Genomic DNA, 20,969 nt, shown 5'->3' with positions numbered 1-20,969 from the left:
GATGGTGGCCACACAAAATATTGACACTTTGGGCCCAATTTGGACATTTTCACTTAGGGGTGTACTCACTTTTGTTGCCAGTGGTTTAGACATTAATGCCTGTGTGTTGAGTTATTTTGAGGGGACAGCAAATTTACACTGTTATACAAGCTGTACACTCACTACTTTACATTGTAGCAAAGTGTCATTTCTTCAGTGTTGTCACATGAAAAGATATACTCAAATATTTACAAAAATGTGAGGGGTGTACTCACTTTTGTGATATACTGTATATACTGTACTCTATACCATCTACTGCATCTTGCCTATGCCGTTCGGCCATCGCTCATCCATATATTTATATGTATATATTTTTATTCATTCCTTTACACTTGTGTGTATAAGTTAGTTGTTGTGAAATTGTTAGATTACTCGTTGGATATTACTACATTGTCAGAACTTGTAGCACAAGCATTTCGCTACACTGGCATTAACATCTGCTAACCATGTGTATGTGACCAATAAAATTTTATATTTTTTATTTTTATTTTTATTAAAAAATATACATTATCATTTTTATTTGTTTTGATTTGAGTGACATCGGGCCCTTCTCCCCCGATTGCTCAGTTTGGCCGGGCGGTCAGCTCCAGGAAGAGTCTTGGTGGTTCCAAACTTCTTCCATTTAAGAATGGCCACTGTGGCCCCTGTGTTCTTGGGGACCTTCAATGTTGCCGAAATGTTTTGGTACCCTTCCCAAGATCTGTGCCTCGACACAATCCTGTCTCGGAGCTCTACGGACAATTCCTTCTACCTTATGGCTTGGTTTTTGCTCTGTTAACTGTGGGACCTTATATAGACAGGTGTGTGCCTTTCCAAATCATGTCCACTCAATTGAATTTACTACAGATTGACTCCAATCAAGTTGTAGAAACTTCTCAAGGATGATCAATGGAAACAGGATGCACCTGAGCTCAATTTCGAGTCTCATAGCAAAGGATCTGAATACTTATATAAATAAGGTATTTATGTTTTGTTTTGTAATTCAAAATTCAAAAGGCACTCGCACATCTGAGCTATCTTTTTTGCAGGTGCATGGAAACAGATGTATAAGATGAGAAAGAATAAGAAACATGCACACTGCTCTTGATAGTGTAACTGCTCTTTAATAAGCTGTATCACTGCTCGTTAATAAGCTTTACGTATCAGCCTAAAGGCCTTTGTCAGAGCTTTTGTGAGTTTTTTTCATTAGCACCCTTATGTAGCCATAGCTCCACCGAAATCTGTTCAATGCATCGAATGGTGTTGGAGTCGAGGGAAAATAAGTAAGGGTTACCAAATATAACAATGTGCATTTCATAAATATTCTAAAGTGTGTACATAAAACGTATTTAATACGTCTGTAAAACCACAATGAGGACATCAACCCATCAAGAAAGTTTTCATAAATCATTGGGTACAACGCTGTACCGATACGTAAAGCTTATTAAAGAGCAGTAATACTATCAAGAGCAATATGCAGGTTTCTTTTTTTTCTTTTTTTTCCTACATTTGCAAACATTTCTTAAAAGCTGTTTTCACTTTGTCGTGATGGGGTATTGTGTGTAGATTCCTGAGATGTTTTATTTAATTTAATCCATTGTAGAATAAGGCTGTAACGTAACAAAGTGTGGAAAAAGGGAAGGGGTCTGAATACACTCCGAATGCACTGTATATTTTTGTTGTAGACCCAGACAAAGTCACATGATTCAACTCATTGAGGACTTAATGATTAGTTGACAAGTGTACTTGTCCAGGGCTACAAGTTAGGGAACACTGGCCTAGGTGATATCAGGTTGAAATAGTGAGAGTCTTCATCTCATACACAGGGTCATCTCAGAATAGGAATAAGAATATAATCTTATGTTTCTAAACCGCCTCAGTATTTATTTGCACCACCACTCAATCCCTCTCTCCACCACACTACACTAATCCTCCCATTCAGTCCGTTTATAGACAAGCACTCTCTCTCTCCTGGCCTTGTGCTGTCCCCCTTCGTCCTCCCCATTCGTTAGCTCACATGCCCTCTCACTCTATCTCAATGAACTGGCATCTCTATGTTCTCCTTTTCTTTCTCTCAGTTCTTCAATGCTGGGTAAAGTCCTCCTTCCATCACTTCCACCTTCTCAGTGACCAATCACGATAAACATCCCAAACTTCCACACACACACACACACACACACACACACACACACACACACACACACACACACACACACACACACACACACACACACACACACACACACACACACACACACACACACACACACACACACAGACAGACAGACAGACAGACAGACAGACAGACAGACAGACAGACAGACAGACAGACAGACAGACAGACAGACAGACAGACAGACAGACAGACAGACAGACAGACAGACAGACAGACAGACAGACAGACAGACACACAGACAGACAGACAGACACACAGACAGACACACAGACAGACAAACAAATAGGCGCTGATGTCCATAATGTCCGTAGTGCATTTGGCTCATGCTTCCTCATATCCTAATGGTACCACTGACAGGCAGCCCACAGACAGTAGGTCTATTCACCAGTACCTAATCTGTGTTAAAGGGATGGCAGAGCTCCTGATGGACCTAGTGAAGCAGCCTATTCATGGCAGCTCAGCCCTGGGACGTCTCTGCTGACCGTGAAGGGGAGGTAAAGGTAGGGCAGTGATGAGAGCCCTAAAGATTTACATATTTATTGACCCTCCTGAGTCATGGAGAGTTTCAGTGGTCAGAATGTGCTGTTGTGTAAACTGTGGAGTTCTGGGAGGAGTTAAGAGGAAGGAGTGAGTGAGTAGACATTTCTAGCCCTGGCCTAGTCCCCCTATCACTTCCTAAAGCCGTCCTCTATTTCTTCTACTTCCTTGCTCTGAATTCTCCAGTCTCTCCAAGCCTGATCTAGACTAATCCAAAACACCCTATTCTGAGCTCCAGTCCTTCTTTACCTCCCTCTTCCCTTCCCTTGACAGCCTCCCAGCCTTCCCTGGTTTCTGTTCTATCCACAATTACCCACTTCTCCTCCCTCCACCTCTCTCTGCCCCTAGGTCTGCTCCATACCCCTGTTCTACCCAGCATCCCTGTAGGCCCTTACTCTAACCCCCACACCATAGTCTTCCACGGACCTCTACTCTACTAACCCCACTCCACCCACCCCTCCAGCCCTTCACCCCCAGCCCTGACCCTGTTTTCAGCTCTCCAGTGAATCTGTGGAGGCATCAGGCTGTCCGGGGCTGACTGCTGCCTCGCTACTTGATCACTTCCAAATGCGGCCTGGAATAGCCTACACTATTGATCCCACTGGGCAATGGCTTTCTAAAGGTTGTTTCCCAGCTATCACATTTGGTTTCTTGGAAGTTGTGAGAATGTACGTTTTTGGGTTCCCATTGGTTGTGGAGACGAAGATATACGTTTCCTGCCCGGTAAAAAGATTATGTTTTTTAAACGTTCTTAGAACCGAAGTGAACATTTTGCCTGTTCTGGGAAGGTACATTTTTAGTTATATGGTGGTTCAGAGAATTTTATACTATGGTTCCCTGAAAGTTTTCCTGGGAGGTTTTATTAACGTTCTGAGAATGGTTGAGAATGTTCCAAAGCCAAGCAACTATCATGCACCCCTTCCAGAATGTTGTGGGAAGGTTGTATGCAAAATAACCATAGGACAACCACTCTCTCACCAAGCTCTAAGAAACATATGGTTCTCAGAACATTATGTGATAGCTGGGTTAGTTTTAACCCACCAAGCATTTACAGATGACAACGTTTTTGGTTGCCTTTTTTTGGTGCAGTCTGGACCGGGCTTGATTTCAACGTCAACAAACGTCCAGTCCAGACTGGCCTATATTTGGCCCAAACATAGACATGTATAATTGGTTCAGGTTTGGTCTGGTCTGGACCGGCATTGCTTTCAATATCCACAGAAGTCCGGTCCGGACCGGCATATTCGGTCCAAACATACAGAATACAATACATTACAGTACAGTACACAGTACGGTAAAGAAAAGTTGAGTATAGTACAGTACAGTACAATATAGTAGAGCACAGTATAGTAAAGAAAATAAAGTATGGTGTACTGTATTGTACCCTACTTTACCTTAATGTACTCTACTGAACTAAACTGTTTTGCACTCTACTCTACTGTACTGTACTCTACTCAATTAAACAATACTGCAATGTACTCTACTGTACTGAATTAAATTACTTTTCTGTACCGTATACCATACCATACCGTACTGTACTGTTCTCTACTGTTCTCCACTGTACTAAACAGTGCAGTACAGTACTGTGATGTTCAAACTTGTGAAACATAGCCTAGAAGTCTATGATTTGTTCAGACTTGATCTGGTCCACGCCAACCAAAATGTGTACTTGTTTGGGGGTGGAGCTCATTACAATAATACCCAACATGCTTTGTAATGGTTTGTTTTACAATTACATTTTGGTCATTCAGTAGGACGCTCTTATCCTGAGCAACTTACAGTACAGTCAGTGCATTCAACTAATGTATTACAGTCATAGCATGAAAATAAATCTGTAACCGTTACAGAGAATGTTATTGTAGTTCAAGTGGTCTGTTGATTTAGTCTGTGGACTTGACTATTTTGAACATCATCGCTGTCAGTTTTAAAGCTTTTGAAAAAGCTAACTTAAGTGCGTGGGACAAATGGGAGCAATAATAAATATTCTGTTGCGATCTTTAGTTGGCTCCTCTTACCTGTATTAAGAGGCTTGAAAAATGATTATGATATCATTTTTACTTAATTGAGAATGTATTTGCAATTTGGCCATAGAATAAATGACTGAAAAATAAGTATTTTCAACTTTCATCCAACACCTAAAATTCACCTGAGTTCAACATCTGTAAAATACATACAGTACCAGTCAAAAGTTGGACACACCTTTTACTATTTTCTACATTGTAGAATAATAGTGTAGACACCAAAATCATGAAATAACACATAGAATAACGTAGTAACCAAAAAAGTGTTGAACAAATCTAAATATATTTTGTATTTGAGATTTTTCAAAGTAGCCACCCTTTGCCATGATGACAGTTTTGTACACTCCTACTGATTCCATATGTGTTATTTCATAGTGTTGATGTCTTCACTATTATTCTACAATGTAGAAAATAGTACAAATAAAGAAAAACACTTGAATGAATAGGTGTGTCCAAACTTTTGACTGGTACTGTATTTTCGACATCTGGAGAATACGTTTTTTCGACGTCCGGAAAGGATGTCTTTTTACCTTTCATTCAACACCTAAAATGTAATTTTGCTTACTGGGAAGGTGGTCGACAGGTTTCTCCTGTTTAGAGATAGAGGGAGAGAGTGTGTATTTGTGTGCATGTGTACAATGATTGACAAGCAAATTTGATCTTGGAAGTTAAGGTTTGGGTGAAGTTGAGACAAATACACTGAATTTACTGTACAGCATTCCCAGATTGTATTTGTGGGAGAAATTGTTTTGTTTGATAAACATAAGGAGAGACTTGTTGTTTCTGACTTTACATCTATTTATGGTTCATTCTCCTTCGCTTCCTCTGTGGGTCAGGATTCTCTCTCTCTCGCTCTCTCTCTCCCTCCCTCTTTCTCTCTCTCCCTCCCTCCTTATTAAATATGAATGGGGGTTTCAAAGGGAGTTCTTTCAGCCTCAGTGCCCGTGCTTGACTAACAGGGACATGAGTGGTCTGACAGCTGTAGTCTCTCTCTGTTCTCTCAACCAACACAGAATCAGTCTTCGAGTACAGAGCTCTAACAAAGGACTGCAGTGTCCACTGTCTGCTCAAAGTGTGTGTGTGTGTGTGTGTGTGTGTGTGTGTGTGTGTGTGTGTGTGTGTGTGTGTGTGTGTGTGTGTGTGTGTGTGTGTGTGTGTGTGTGTGTGTGTGTGTGTGTGTGTGTGTGTGTGTGTGTGTGTGTGTGTGTGTGTGTGTGTGTGTGTAATCCTTACCAAACTGTGTGTGTCCCTGTTCTGCAGCAGGTCAGATAGGTAGCTGTGGCAGAGGGTGTGTGCTGGAGAGTACGCTGCTGGACTCACCAGACCATCATTCCACCCCTGCACATCACACAACATACACAATATAACACACACAAACACACTTAACATATTCTGGTTACTTCGGCATGCATATTGTCATTGGTAGAGCCAGGAGTTTGTCCTGAACAGGTGATGTAACTAAAACCATACACTGCAGTATTATAGAAACCCTGTGTGGATTCCCAGGCTATATTTTGTATTTGTATTTATTATGGATCCCCATTTACTCTTCCTGGGGTCCAGCAAAATTAAGGCAATTATGCTATAGTAGAGAGTGAAGCCTCACCAGGTCTCCATCAGTGCAGGGGAGGATAGTGTAGTTCTCTCCCTGCTCCAGAGGCCTTCCTAGGGCCTGGCTGAGAGGTAGATGGGTAGAGGGTTGCTTCCCATCCAGCCTGTGGACCTGCCTGACCCCCTTCCCTCCCCCTCCTCCCACACTCAGCTTGCAGACGGGCATGGTAAGCCATTTCTTCAGGGCACTGACAGAGTGCCGCGATCCCCCTGGGGAGGAGGGAGGGCAGGGTCTGGAGCTGCCCGAGGCCTGGGGGGCTATGGAGCCAACGGAGGGGGTAATGCTGCCCTCACTGCCCGCCGCTGAGTATGACTCTACAGACGAGAGAGAGAGAGATATGTTTTGGTTATTCAGTCATTGAAGTTATTGAGTCCGACAAAAATGATGGATGACTCCCACTTTTACTTGATGTAAGTGCAGGTTTTCCTGTTGGTTATTTCCTTTGAATACCTTGGAATTATAGACTAATGTAATAACATTACTCTTTCCCCTTGTAATACTAACTTCAGCAACCAGGCCCTTTAACAAATGCTTTCTAACCCACACAGAGCTCTCAGGTGGATATTGCCTTTCCACCTCACAAAAAACGTGCTTCAATTTCCTGTTTTAAGCCGATAAAGTATTTCTACCAATGCAGCACAGGGAGTCACATGCTGGGACGAAATAAACCACATTCTCTGACTGTGTGGAAGTGACAGGTAAAAACTCACTCCACAGAGTAAGGAAACAAACTAAAAGAACAAGATACTTCAGAGATGTATTTGGACAGCAGCGCTATCTGTTTGTTTGCTGTGTACTTCCTACAGCACATTGGAAGGCAGTGGATGAGGAGAAGGGTACTGCTTTGAGGCGGGCTTAGATAATAGTCAACAAGAGGGGTGGGCCGTGGGCCGTGGGGAGTAGGAGGCGTTCTAAATTAAGCTATGGAGAGAACTGTTGATTAGACATCCAAAATTAGTTCATACATGACAGCCATCGAGTCAGCCTGCCGATGTGATGTCATCACTTAGAGTGAAAAGGAATGTCTGCAGCTCTGGTATGCTCCGTTGGTGATTTAATCAGACACACAAAATACAACATTTCGATCCGAGTTGGATCTTCGTTAGGTCATCATGATCCAACTCAGATGGAAACGTTGTCTTTTTTGTGTGTCTGATTACATCACCTTGAGAGCATACCAGAGTTGCGGATACATTTGATACGTTCTTTTGAGCTGCACCCGATAAGTTGGATGTGCATATTTCTTCTTATTTATTTTTTATCACTGAGAGAGAGACAGGAAGAGGAGGAACAGGAGATTTACCAGGATTTATTGCCCCAAAATAACATAAATAACTGCGAGAAACCGTAAATTATAATACATAATTTATGTGAACAGCATGGCTTGGAATGTAACTGTTAAATGATATGCAATCTAAATGTGTCTTCTCTACGGCCTCTGCATGATGAATCCTCAACAGTCAGGGTGGGGACAGACAGTCTATCTCAGTATGGAGCGCAGTTCACAACACATGTAGACCTATCATCTCATCATGGTAACTTTTTTTCTCGTGACAGGTAGGCCTGCATTTGCTGGAGCATAGTCTATGCTACAGTAATATAAAGACCGAATGCACGTCTAATTTACCCAGCTCCATCTGGCTTTAGGGGGTCACCTTATTTTTTAATTGTAAAGAATTAAATCTTTTTTTGCAGCTGCAGAGTTTTAAAACAACCTATCACTCGAATATCGTTGCTTTAAATCAGTGCACGCCGAGCACTCTGTCTTTCTCTCTCTTTCCATCAACTCCATTCAAATTGCATCCAAATAGATAATCCTGTTCTAGATTGATATATAGCCCTATATATAGATGTCCTAGCCTACCTCATTCAGGTAATAAATTAAATGCAGTATTGGCCTTATATTTAGCTAATTCATGATGGGTTATGTGCATAAGCTTCTAACTTACAGCCTCTGTCTCTTGCGCAATATGCACGCTCCTTTGCTCCGCTGGCCTCTCTACTTAAAAAACACTCCTTAGCTCTTGGAGTCCCATGCAGGAAAAGCTAGACTAGAATAACTTGTTGGACATTTATTTTTATTATTTTGCATTTCTTATACCAAGAGACTATTCAAAGAGGTACGCAAGCTCTTGTTTGCTGAATGTTAAATACAGCAGCCAATAGAACTCACAGGTAGTTTGAAAGAAGAGTGAATACACGATGGCGGGAGGCTATAGCAGTTATTTATTCAGACCCATAACCATTCGATCTTCATGAAGAGAAGTGAAAGCATGCTGCATCTAATTATAGTTCTATATTATTCAAGGATGTCTGTCAGGGTTGTGTGCAGAGAAGTAGCGGAGTCAAGCGCAGGACACAGGTGTTGAGCGAAACCACATCGTTTACTCAAAAAATAAGCAAAAATTCCTCAAAGGGAATATAACAAACACACAAGTACTAACAACCACTAACGAAACAAACAATCACGGACAGAACAGAAATGAATGCCAGAGGGTTAAATAGGGAACATGATAGGGGACTTGAAACCAGGTGTGTGTAATACAGACAAAACAAAACGAAACTGAAAAATGGATCGGTGGTGACTAGAAAGCCGGTGACGTCGACCGCCGAACACCACCCAAACAAGGAGAAGGGCCGACTTCGGCGGAAGTCGTGACAATGTCATTGGAATGATGAAGATAAGGATAATGAAACATATTTAATTTAACTGTTGAAAGCGAGGAAGGAATGAAGCAACAGTAAAGAGAGAAAGAGAAGGTAAGTTAATAACATTAGAGGAAATATTATGAATGGTATATATATATACAGTACGTCAGCCTACTAATTATACAAGTACACCCTATTATATTTCAAAATGTAAATCAAATTCGCTACCCTATACTTGTAACTTTGTAGGCCACATGTGCTGCACCAGAATCACATGCTCTCTCCCTGCTTTATCATGGGTTGAATAATGTGCATAATTCCAGTCCATATAATGCAGTGTAATACAATACAGTACCACAGTCCACACTCAAAAATCTTAGCCTTCTGCAGCTAGTTTCATGTATTTTCCCAAGAGAGCATATAGCTCGCTACATCTATGGGCTTTTATGTTGTGTTTAATGTGCAGTAGCCTATATCATATATGTATTGGATAACGGCACAGTCATTTGGGCTTTTTTGGGCTTGGGATCATTAAATGTCTTTAATGTAGGGCTCATAAAATGTATTTCATGTATGGCTCCTCAGGCTCAGGTAGCATTAGGTTAGAATTTTCGAACAAATCTCAAATTAAATCCAGACAGGCCTATTTCTATGCTTTATAATGCTTTTGAATGACACTTCTGGTTTTGGCGGGAAATACTGGGTTACCCGGGAGAAAAGTGATTTATTCTCGGGATGGAACATTTGCAAAATACTGGGAAAATATTCAACCCTAGTGTGGAATGAGTCCACAGGGAGAAAGGGGTAAACATACTGGAGATGGTTTATGTTAAGACATACTGTACATGTCCTCAAAGAGAGTATGGTTACCATGCTGCAATGAGCCCATCCCACCTCGTCCTCTCTCTCAGTGGGGTGAGGAGTTGATGTTTACTGAATGTTGTATACTGGCTGACCCCAATGTATATTTGGATTCCAGTGAGACATTGCAATGACAGTGAAAATGAGGAAAGGAAGGGGTATGATGTTGGGGGAAAGAGAGAAAGAGTGAGAGGAATTCAGAGGCAGGAGATGGCGCGATGAGCACACCGTAAAATAGTTTGAGAGGACAGAAGAAGAGAAGATGAAAGAGTCTGGTTCTCTTGGAAGACGAATGAGGCCTTGAAAAAACACACAGTCAGTAAGAGCAGTCTGACCGAGACACTGTCTGTCTGTTCTGTAGTGATGAAAAAGAAGCTGATGTACCGTAAATCACGACAGCCAAAGCCAGCCATAATCACACACTCGGTCCTACCCATAATATCCTGTCCTCCTAGCCTAGCATTAGTGGGCTAATAGAAGTGTTGTCACACACTCACGCCACAGAATGAATTCATCTCACTAAGCCTCTAGACTAGGGAAAACAGTATGATCTCACACACACTGCTCTGGTTAGGCAGTCCCAACAATAACGTTTGATTCTGTTCTGCTGATCTTAGCGAAGGCTTAAGCTCTTTGTGGCTCTTTGCTGTCACTTTGGCTACCTCCCAGAATCTAACTATGTCCTGTCAGCATATTGATGTAAGCTGTAATCATAATAACAGGGCCTCAGGGGCCCAGAGAAAAGCTGAGACTCAGAGCTCTACACTAAATGTCTGACGCAGCCCTTTGTTAGGAGACCATGCTGCCGGTAACACCATTAATAACGTGGCAATTTTTTGGGCCCTGTTCTCTTTGGTGGAAAATGGCCGTACTGTTCTGCTGAATGTGGGTTTTGAGTTTATTTATCTACATAAATGTATGTCTGTTAAAATTGGTTGCACCTACATCAACTTTCCCCCTCTTTATATTAAACAGTTGCTGCTTTACACGTCATGCTTTTACAGGTCAAGTGAGATGGACCGAAGATCAATCCGTTAAATAACGACACATTTCCCAGGAAAGTGCAGCCATTCATTTTAAACCCAGAACTCAGATGGGCCATTGTAATTATAGTAATGTATCATCTAGCACTTCCTGCCGTGCTGCTGTGGACAACACAAACTAATTTCTATAATGGGCTGATGGATGGGAGGAGGGATTAAAGAGGGGAGGAGTGGGAAATTATATTAATTCAGTTTGATCTGTCCTAGCCCCACACTGAACCTTTGAGTCACCAAATAGTATGCGAGACCAGTGATGACACAGAGTGTCAGTGAATAGGAAAATTGGTGGTAAATGCAAGAATGTGGCCCATATGTCATATCCACATGGGAGGCTCAGTGGAGAGAGGCGAGTGAGAGGGAAAGCTGTGACAGGAGCAGAGAAGTGCCAGTGGATGGAACACTCTGAACCACTGAAACCTGTCCGGTTCCCCCTGAATCACAGAACCACCGAGAGAAAGAGAAAGAGAAAGAGAAAGAGAAAGAGAAAGAGAAAGAGAAAGAGAAAGAGAAAGAGAAAGAGAAAGAGAAAGAGAGATTGGGTTGGGGCAGAAGAGGGGCAGTCCAGTCCCATCCATCATACACACCACAGACAGTCAGGCTGTGTGTGTGTTCACCACATACCCTACCTTATCCTACAGTTCCTGGAGACCAGCAGTATGCTAGCCTAGTGGGAAAACAGACCCACTGGTTAAGAAAAACAACACACCCCAGCTACCAGAGAGCTAAGCAAACTGGAAATCATCCTCCCTCCCTTCCACTCCCCACCTCTCCAGGTGACTCCATGACACACTGTACGTTAAGCGCATGAACACACACACCACCCTGAGCAAGGGGCACGTCTCCCCAGCACTCTGAACAAACAGCCATCTGGCCTCCTAAGGTCATAATGGAATTGAGATATGATGCTGTTTATTCCATTTCCCATTTGGTCACATGAGTCCACTAAGAGCAGGAACGTCTTCACAGTAATGTTAGATACTGTAGATACAGTACGCTAGGTACACTCTGGTAAGTGTCTCATTTGAGAAGCGGCTTTCTCAGAAGCGGTGGCTTTTAGCGGTGGTTAGAGCTGGTGGTGACGTGCGAATCCTGGGTGAAGCGAGCAACTGAGATCATGGTGTTTGTTTGAGATGCTTACTTTACGTAATCAGCCTTTTTCCTTTCAGTGGAGAGGGTGTTTGTGTGTGTGTGTGTGTGTGTGTGTGTGTGTGTGTGGGGGTGTGTTTTGAATGGCAGAATGTTTTAGTACCCTACTCCAGGTGACAACAGAGGGTTCTTAAATCCACCTTGACACACCTATCCAATAAGTTCATCTATACATTCATATGAAGAATGCCACTGCCAACTCCAGCGCAAGGCATCAAATGATTGCTCTTTAATATTATATATGTGGTGTCTTAAAGAATATATACGGCTGTCATGGTGTTCTTCGGCTTGCAAGCCCCTCCTTTTTCCTCCAAACATAATGATGGTCATTATGGCCAAACAGTTCTATTTTTGTTTCATCGGACCAGAGGATATTTCTCAAAAAAGTACGATCTTTGTCCACATGTGCAGTTGCAAACCGTAGTCTGGCTTTAATATGGCGGTTTGGGGGCAGTGGCTTCTTCCTTGCTGAGCGGCCTTTCGGGTTATGTCGATATAGGACTCGTTTTACTGTGGATATAGATACTTTTGTACCTGTTTCCTCCAGAATCTTCACAAGGTCCTTTGCTGTTGTTCTGGGATTGATTTGCACTTTTCGCACCAAAGTATGCTCATGTCTACGTGGTACGTGGTTCCTTCAGACGTTTGGAAATTGCTCCCGAGGATGAACCAGACTTGTAGAGGTCTACAATTTTTTTTCTGAAGTCTTGGCTGATTTATTTTGATTTTCCCATGATGTCAAGCAAAGAGGCACTGAGTTTGAAGGTAGGCCTTGAAATACATCCACAGGTACACCTCCAATTGACTCAAATTATGCCAATTAGCATATCAAAAGCTTCTAAAGCTATGCCATCTTTTTCTGGAATTTTCCAAGCTGTTTAAAGGCCCAGTCAATTTAGTGTATGTAAACTTCTGACCCACTGGAATTGTGATACATGGAATTATAAGTGAAATAATCTGTCTGTAAACAATTGTTGGAAAAATAATTTGTGTCATGCACAAAGTAGATGTCCTAACCGACTTGCCAAAACTACAGTTTGTTTTAACAAGAAATTTGTGGAGTGGTTGAAAAGCGAGTTTTAATGATTCCAACCTAAGTGTATGCAAACTTCCGACTTCAACTGTACACGTGTAAGGTGACTACGCATCAGGATATATGTTAAACAGTACCGAAACAGCAGCGGAAATGATGATTGTTTGTGCATATGTGGAGAGTCAGTATAATTGTGTGTGCATGTTATGAGTGTGTTGGAGTGTCAGTGTGCGTGAGTGTGTAGAGTCCTGGGAGTGTGCATAGAGACACTGAAGACCTTGAAGCTCTCGACCCGCTCCACTGCAGCCCCATCAATGTGGATGGGGGCGTGCTAGCCCCTCCATTTCCTGTAGTCCACAATCAGCTCCTTCGTCTTACTGACGTTGAGAGAGATGTTGTTGTCCAGGCACCACACTGCCAGGTCACTGACCTCCTCCCTGTAGGCTGTCTCATCGTCACCGGTGATCAGGCCTACACCGTTGTGTCATCAACAAACTTGACGATGGTGTTGGAGTTGTGCGTGGCCATGCAGTTGTGGGTAAACAGGGAGTACAGGAAGGGACTAAGCACACACCCCTGTGGAGCCGCCGTGTTGAGGGTCAGCGTAGCGGAGGTGATGTTGCCTACCATCACCATCTGGGGACGGCCCGACAGTAAGTCCAGGATCCAGTTGCAGAGGGAGGGGTCCAGTCACAGGGTCCTAAGCTTGGTGCTGATCTTGGAGGGGACAATGGTGTTGAACGCTGAGCTGTAGTCAGTGAACAGCATTTTCACATAGGTATTCCTCTTATCTAGGTGGGTGAGGTCAGTGTGGAGTGCAATTGAGATTGCATCATCTACGGATCTGTTGGGGCGGTATGCAAATTGGACTTGGTCTAGGGTGTCTGGGATGATGATGGTGATGTGTACCATAACCTTCCTTTTAAAACTGATTACAGATGTGAGTGCTACAGGGCGTTAGTCATTGTGGCATGAAGCTTTAGAGTTCTTAGGAACAGGAATGATGGTAGTCAGACTAGGACAAAGAGAGGTTGAACATTTCTGTGAATATGCCTGCCAGCTGATCTGTGCATGCTCTGAGAACGCTCCCTGGAATATCGTCTGGCCCGAGGCATTGCGAATGTTGACCTGATTAAAGACCTTACTCACGTCGGCCTTGGAGAGAGAGATCGCCCAGTCCTCTGGGTTGGTGTGGCCCGCAAGCACGGTACGTGTTGTTATTGTCAAAGCATGTATAAAATGCATTGAGTTCGTCTGGAATAGAGACATTGTTGGGCAGATCATGAATGTGTCTTCCTCTGCAATCCGTAATAGACTGTAGCCCTTGCCACATGCAGCGGGCATCAGAGCGTGTGGTGTGTGATTCTACCTTATTCCTATATTGTTATTTTGCTCATTTTATTACTCTGCTGTGTACTACTTGTACTTGTTCCTGTCCTCGGCCGTAGCTTCAGGGTTGTCTGAGATAGTCTTGTGTGTGGTAGCCCTGTCCTTTAGTTTAGTGCCAATTTTTGTGTTAATGCAGGGCTTTTGATTGGGGAAGCAGAGAACCTTCACTGTGGGGACAATATCAGCGATGCATTTCCTTATGAAGCCGGTGACGGAGGTGGTTAGCTCGTCTATGTTATCGGTGGAGTCTCAGAACATAATCTCCCCTAGCAAAGCAGTCCTGTAGCATAATCTCTGATTATGATGACCATTTATCAACAGAGTGAGTCATGGGTACTGCTTCTGCTTGTTAACAGGAAGCAGGAGTATGGACTCATGATCTTATTTGCTGAATGGCGGATGAGAGGAGGATCTTGTATGCTTGCTTGTGGGTAGAGCAACAGTGGTCTAGGACTTTATTGCCAATAGTGGTGAAAGAGACGTGCTGATGGAAGTTGGGCATCACATGTCTTAATGATGCAGAATTCAAATTGCCGGTGACAAGAAAGGCAGCCTCCGGTTGTAAGTTTTCCTGCTTGTTTATAGCCTCGTACAGTTTGTTAAGTGCCAGCTTGTTATATATCTTGTCCTGAGGTGGAATGTATACAACAGTCAAGATAACAACTGAAAACTCCCTCGGGAGGTAGAAGGTTTCGGCTTTTGACCATCAGATATTCCAAGACAGGTGAACAATGAGTCGAGACTACCACTGCGCTCGATTCAGCACACCATTAGTTGTTGATGAGGAGGCAAACCCCTCCCCCTCTCGATTTCCCTGACTCTACTGTCCTGTCCGCTCGGCGAATAGAGAATCCATTGAGTTGGATAGCCATGGGGAGTATCTTGTCCGAAAGACATGTTTCATAAAAGCAGAGAATTTTGCAGTTAATCGAGTCCCATTGGTAGCAAATCTGAGTTCGGAGGTCATCCATATTATGATCAAGTGACTGTACATTGGCCAATAGACTAGAGGGAAGAGGTGGTTGGTTTTCCCTTTGCCTTAATCTCGCCAGGACTCCCCCTCTCTTGCCTCTAACGCAGGCGTTTCCTCTTGATACCCAGAAATTTGGGTTGTAATTACAGAAAGAGCCCAGGGCAGATGAGTCGAAGTCGAAGTTGAAGTCGGAATTGGGGTAAGTAACTTCCGATCTGATGTTAAAAAGTTATAATCGGTTACAAGAAATGATAGGGGAAACATTTTGTGAAAGTAAAGTAAAGGAAACACCAAATTAGATAAGTTGGGTCGGAGCTCGCAAAACAGCGGCCATCCAGTACGGCACCATCTTATTAATATTATAGTATTACAATACGCTAGGTACGCTATGGTAAGTGTCTCATTTGAGAAGCTGCTTTCTCAGAAGCGGTGACCTTTAGCGGTGCTTAGAGCTGGTGGTGACGTGCGAAGCCTGAGTGAAGCGAGTGACCGGGTTCATGGTGTTTGTTTGAAATGCTTACTTTACGTAATCAGCCTTTTTCAAACAGAGCAACAGCTGGGACGCCATCCGGATCACAACCGGAATGTCATGAAAATGATGTTTCCAGTCAGTGGAGGGTGTGTGTGTTTGTGTGTGTCAGAATGTTTAGTACAATTCTCCAGGCGTCGACAGAGGAGTCTTAAATTCCCCTTGGCACACCTATCCAATACGTTCATCTTACACATGAAGTGCCACTGCCAACTCTAGTGCAACGCATAAAAATATTGCTCTTTAGTATTATACAGTGCCTTTGGAAAGTTTTCAGACCCCTTGACTTTTTCCACATTTTGAAACGTTACAGCCTTTAAAAAATATATATATATATTTTTATCCTCAGCAATCTACACATAATACCCCATAACAACAAAGCAAAAACAGGTTTTTTGAAATGTTTGCAAATGTATTAAACATTTTAAACAGAAATGCCTTATTTACATAAGTATTCAGACCCTTTGCTATGCGATTCGAAACTGAGCTCAGGTGCATCTTGTTTCCATTGATCATCCTTGAGATGTTTCTACAACTTGATTGGAGTCCACCTGTGGTAAATTCAATTGATTGGACATGATTTGTAAAGGCACACACCTGTCTACATAAGATCCCACAGTTGACAGTGCATGTCAGAGCAAAAACCAAGACATGAGGTCAAAATAATTGTCCGTAGAGCTCTGAGACAGCATTGTGTCAAGGCACAGATCTGGGGAAGGGTACCAAAACAATTATGTAGCATTGAAGGTTCCCAAGAACATAGTGGCCTCCATCATTTTTAAATGGAAGAAGTTTGCAACCACCAAGACTCTTCATGGAGCCGGCCGCCAGGCCAAGCTAAGGTGACCAAGAACTCCTCATTAAAAGGCACATGACAGCCTGCTTTGAGTTTTCCAAAAGGCACCTAAAGACTCTCAGACCATGAGAAACAAGATTCTCTGGTCTGATGAAACCAAGATTGAACCCTTTGGCCTGAATGTCAAGCGTCACCTGGCACCATATCTACAGTGAAGCATGGTTGTGGCAGCATCATTCTGTGGGGATCTTTTTCAGCGGCCGGGACCGGGAGACTAGTCAGGATCGAGGGAAGATGAACTGAGAAAGTACAGAGATCCTTGATGAAAACCTGCTCCAGAGCGCTCAGGACAATGACCCTAAGCACACAGCCAAGACAACGCAGGAGTGGCTTCAGGACAAGTCTCTGAATGTCCAAGAGTGGCCCAGCCAGAACCCGAACCTGATCGAACATCTATGGAGAAACCTGAAAAAAGCTGTGCAGCAACGCTCCCCATCCAACCTGACAGAGCTTGAGAGGATCTGCAGAGAAGAATGGGAGAAACTCCCCAAATACAGGTGTGCCAAGCTAGTAGCGTCATACCCAAGAAGCCCTCATGTGCCTGTATCTGGGTCATATCCTGAGTCGTGATATAAAGAAAATGAAAAAGTCCAGGCCCTGATCATAAACAGAGGGCATTATTTGGTGTGTGTCAGAATGTGGTGAAGCAGTGAACTCAACATACTGAGTATTGCTTCATCTTGACAATTCATCAAGAGCAGCTGAACCAGGAGAACTCCCCTGGTTCCATCTAACTCACAGCAGAGGCTTTCACACTGATGAGAACAGCGAGGGAGTGCCAGCACAATCACACTTTATCACCATCATTTCCTTTTTAATTACTCTGTATCAGGTTTATTTGTACATTTACCGGAAGTGATGAGCTCATACACGCACACACACACACACACGTAATGGGTAATACGTCTGAGTTTATGTGCTGCAGTAGTTTAGGAGTCGGAGGAATACTAAATTCACTGGGAGGGCTCTGTGTGTTTCCAAGCATGTTTTGCAAAACATTTCAATAACATATTCAGTCTTTCTCTCTTTGTGTTTATAAACAGATAACTAATTATTGAGCCAAGTGAAAAGAGGGATGAGAGAATGGGGAGGAGAGGAGAGAAATAAAATATTGTGTGTGTGATTAACAAAATGAGTGAGAAATTGGGTTGCTTGAGCAAGTTAAATTAAAAGTCAGTGGCCTGGATAAGTACAAGTACTGCATAAAAATATCACCAGAATTCAGTTGAATTGCCAAGAATTTCTTTCAATTGTGACCTATTAAACTGTTAATAGGAGAGACTGGGGTTGGTTGTCAAATGGGTTGTTTTTCAAAGTGCTTATTACTCCCAATCTAGAGGGTTATGTTTAATACATTTAAGATTAAAATGTGCGAATTATTTGAAAGAACTCATCCACCTGCTCAGTTCCTGTCAGCATGACAAAATAATGGCATTGCCATTATTTTGGTGTATTGGAGGCGAAGTCAGGTGCAGGAGAGCAAAGTATAATAAACAGGCACACTTTTATTATAGTTCCAAACATGATAGACAAATGGATATATGAAAAATGGAGCGGCAATGGCTAGAAAGCCGGTGACGTCGATCGCCGAACGCCGCCCGAACAAGGAGAGGAGCCGACTTCGGCGGAAGTCGTGACAGACATGAGTGGAATTTGTGTTTTTCATGAGAGAGTAAAAACATACACAGTGCCTTCGGAAAGTATTCAGACCCCTTGACTTTTTCAAAATGTTGTTATGCTACAGCCTTATTCTGAAATTGATTACATTGTTTATTTTCCCTCATCAATCTACACACAATAGCCCATAATGACAAAGCAAAAACAGGTTTTTAGTCATTTTGAAAAAAGTAAATATTATATTTACATAAGTATTCAGACCCTTTACTCAGTACTTTGTTGAAGCACCTTTGGCAGCGATTACAGCCTCGAGTCTTCTTGGGTATGACGCTAATAGCTCGGCACACCTGTATTTGGGCAGTTTCTCCCATTCTTCTCTGCAGATACTCTCAAGCTCTGTCAGGTTGGATGGGGAGCGTCGCTGCATAGCTATTTTCAGATCTCTCCAGAAATGTTAGCTCAGGTGTAAGTCCGAGCTCTGGCTGTGCCACTCAGGAACATTCAGAGACTTGTCGCGAAGCCACTCCTGCGTTGTCTTGGCTGTGTGCTTAGGGTTGTTGTCCTGTTGAAAGGTGAACTTCGCCCCAGTCTGAGGTCCTGAGCACTCTAGCGCAGGTTTTCATCAAGGACCTCTATTGTACTTTGCTCCGTTCATCTTTCCCCCGATCCTGACTAGTCTACCAGTCTCTGCCGCTGAAAGAAATCCCCAATCCCCATTCTGCCACCACCATGCTTTACCGTAGGTATGGTGCCAGGTCTCCTCCATATGTGACGCTTGGCATTCAGGCCAAAGAGCTCAATCTTGGTTTCATCAGACCAGAGAATCTTGTTTCTCATTGTCTGAGAGTCTTTAGGTGCCTTTTGGCACACTCCAAGCAGGCTGTCATGTGCCTTTTACTGAGGAGTGGCTTCCGTCCGGCTACTCTACCATAAAGGCCTGATTGGTGGAGTGCTACAGAGATGGTTGTCTTTCTGGAAGGTTCTCCCATCTCCACAGAGGAACTCTAGAGCTCTGTCAGAGCGACCATTGGGTTCTTGCTCATGTCCCTGACCAGCTCTAGGAAGAGTCTTAGTGGTTCCAAACGTTTTCCACTTCCAATGATGGAGGCCACTCTGTTCTTGGGGACCTTCAATGCTGCAGAGATTTTTGGGTAACCTTCTCCAGATTTGTACCTTCACACAATCCTGTCTCGGAGCTCTACGGACAATTCCTTCGACCTTATGGCTTGGTTTTTGCTCTGACATGCACTGTCAACTGTGGGACCTCATATAGACAGGGGTGTGCCTTTACAAATCATGTCCAATCAATTGAATTTACCACAGGTGGACTCCACTCAAGTTGTAGAAACATCTCAAGGATGATCAGTGGAAACAGGATATACAGTTGAAGTCGGAAGTTTACATACACTTAGGTTGGAATCATTAAAACTCGCTTTTCAACCACTTCACAAATTTCTTTTTTTACAAACTATTGTTTTGGCAAGTCGGTTAGGACATCTACTTTGTGCATGACACAAATTATTTTTCCAACAATTGTTTACAGACAGATTATTTCCCTTATAATCCACTGTATCACAATTCCAGTGGGTCAGAAGTTAACATACACTAAGTTGACTGTGCCTTTAAACAGCTTGGGAAATTCCAGAAAATTATGTCATAGCTTTAGAAGCTTCTGATAGGTTAATTGACATAATTTGAGTCAATTGGAGGTGTACCTGTGGATGTATTTCAAGGCCTACTGTACCTTCAAACTCAGTGCCTCTTTGCTTGACATCATGGGAAAATCAAAAGAAATCAGCCAAGACCTGGTAAATGGTAAACCTCCACAGGTCTGGTTCATCCTTGGGAGCAATTTTCAAATGCCTGAAGGTACCTCGTTCATCTGTAGAAACAGTAGTATGCAAATTTAAACACCATGGTACCACGCAGCCGGCATACCACTCAGGAAGGAGACGCGTTCTGTCTCCTAAAGATGAACGACTTTGGTGCGAAAAGTGCAAATCAATCCCAGAACAACAGCAAAGGACCTTGTGAAGATGCTGGAGGAAACAGGCACAAAATAATCTATATCCACAGTAAAATGAGTCATATTTCGACATAACCTGAAAGGATGCTCTGCAAGGAAGAAGCCACTGCTCCAAAACCGCCATTTTAAAGCCAGACTAAGGTTTGCAACTGCACATGGGGACAAAGATCGTACTTTTTTGAGAAATGTCCTCTGGTCTGATGAAACAAAAATAGAACTGTTTGGCCATAATGACCATCGTTATGTTTGGAGGAAAAAGGGGGGGCTTGCAAGCCGAAGAACACCATCCCAATCGTGAAACACGGGGGTGGCAGCATCATGTTGTGGGGGTGCTTTGCAGCAGGAGGGACTGGTGCACTTCACAAAATAGATGGCATCATGAGGTAGGAAAATTATGTGGATATATTGAAGCAACATCTCAAGACATCAGTCAGGAAGTTAAAGCTTGGTCGCAAATGGGTGTTCCAAATGTACAAATGTACA

General features: G+C 43.0%; 1 protein-coding gene across 3 annotated transcripts in view; it reads right to left on the bottom strand.

The window, feature by feature from the left end:
- The window catches only part of LOC129848036 (rho guanine nucleotide exchange factor 25-like), a 60,131-nt gene that overhangs the window by 22,929 nt on the left and 16,233 nt on the right, over nt 1-20,969 (bottom strand). For all 3 annotated transcript variants that reach the window (XM_055915560.1, XM_055915559.1, XM_055915558.1), the window contains exons 2-3: nt 6,359-6,678; nt 5,986-6,090 (exon numbers count right to left, since the gene is read on the bottom strand). In XM_055915560.1, coding sequence (XP_055771535.1) covers nt 5,986-6,090; nt 6,359-6,678 — 425 coding nt within the window. The remainder of the gene's footprint in view (nt 1-5,985; nt 6,091-6,358; nt 6,679-20,969) is intronic.

Source organism: Salvelinus fontinalis, chromosome 3 (genome assembly GCF_029448725.1).
Source record: "Salvelinus fontinalis isolate EN_2023a chromosome 3, ASM2944872v1, whole genome shotgun sequence".
NCBI lineage: Eukaryota > Metazoa > Chordata > Actinopteri > Salmoniformes > Salmonidae > Salvelinus > Salvelinus fontinalis.
The sequence above is the reverse complement of the archived record's forward strand: the minus strand, read 5'-3'. Positions and strand labels throughout refer to the sequence as shown.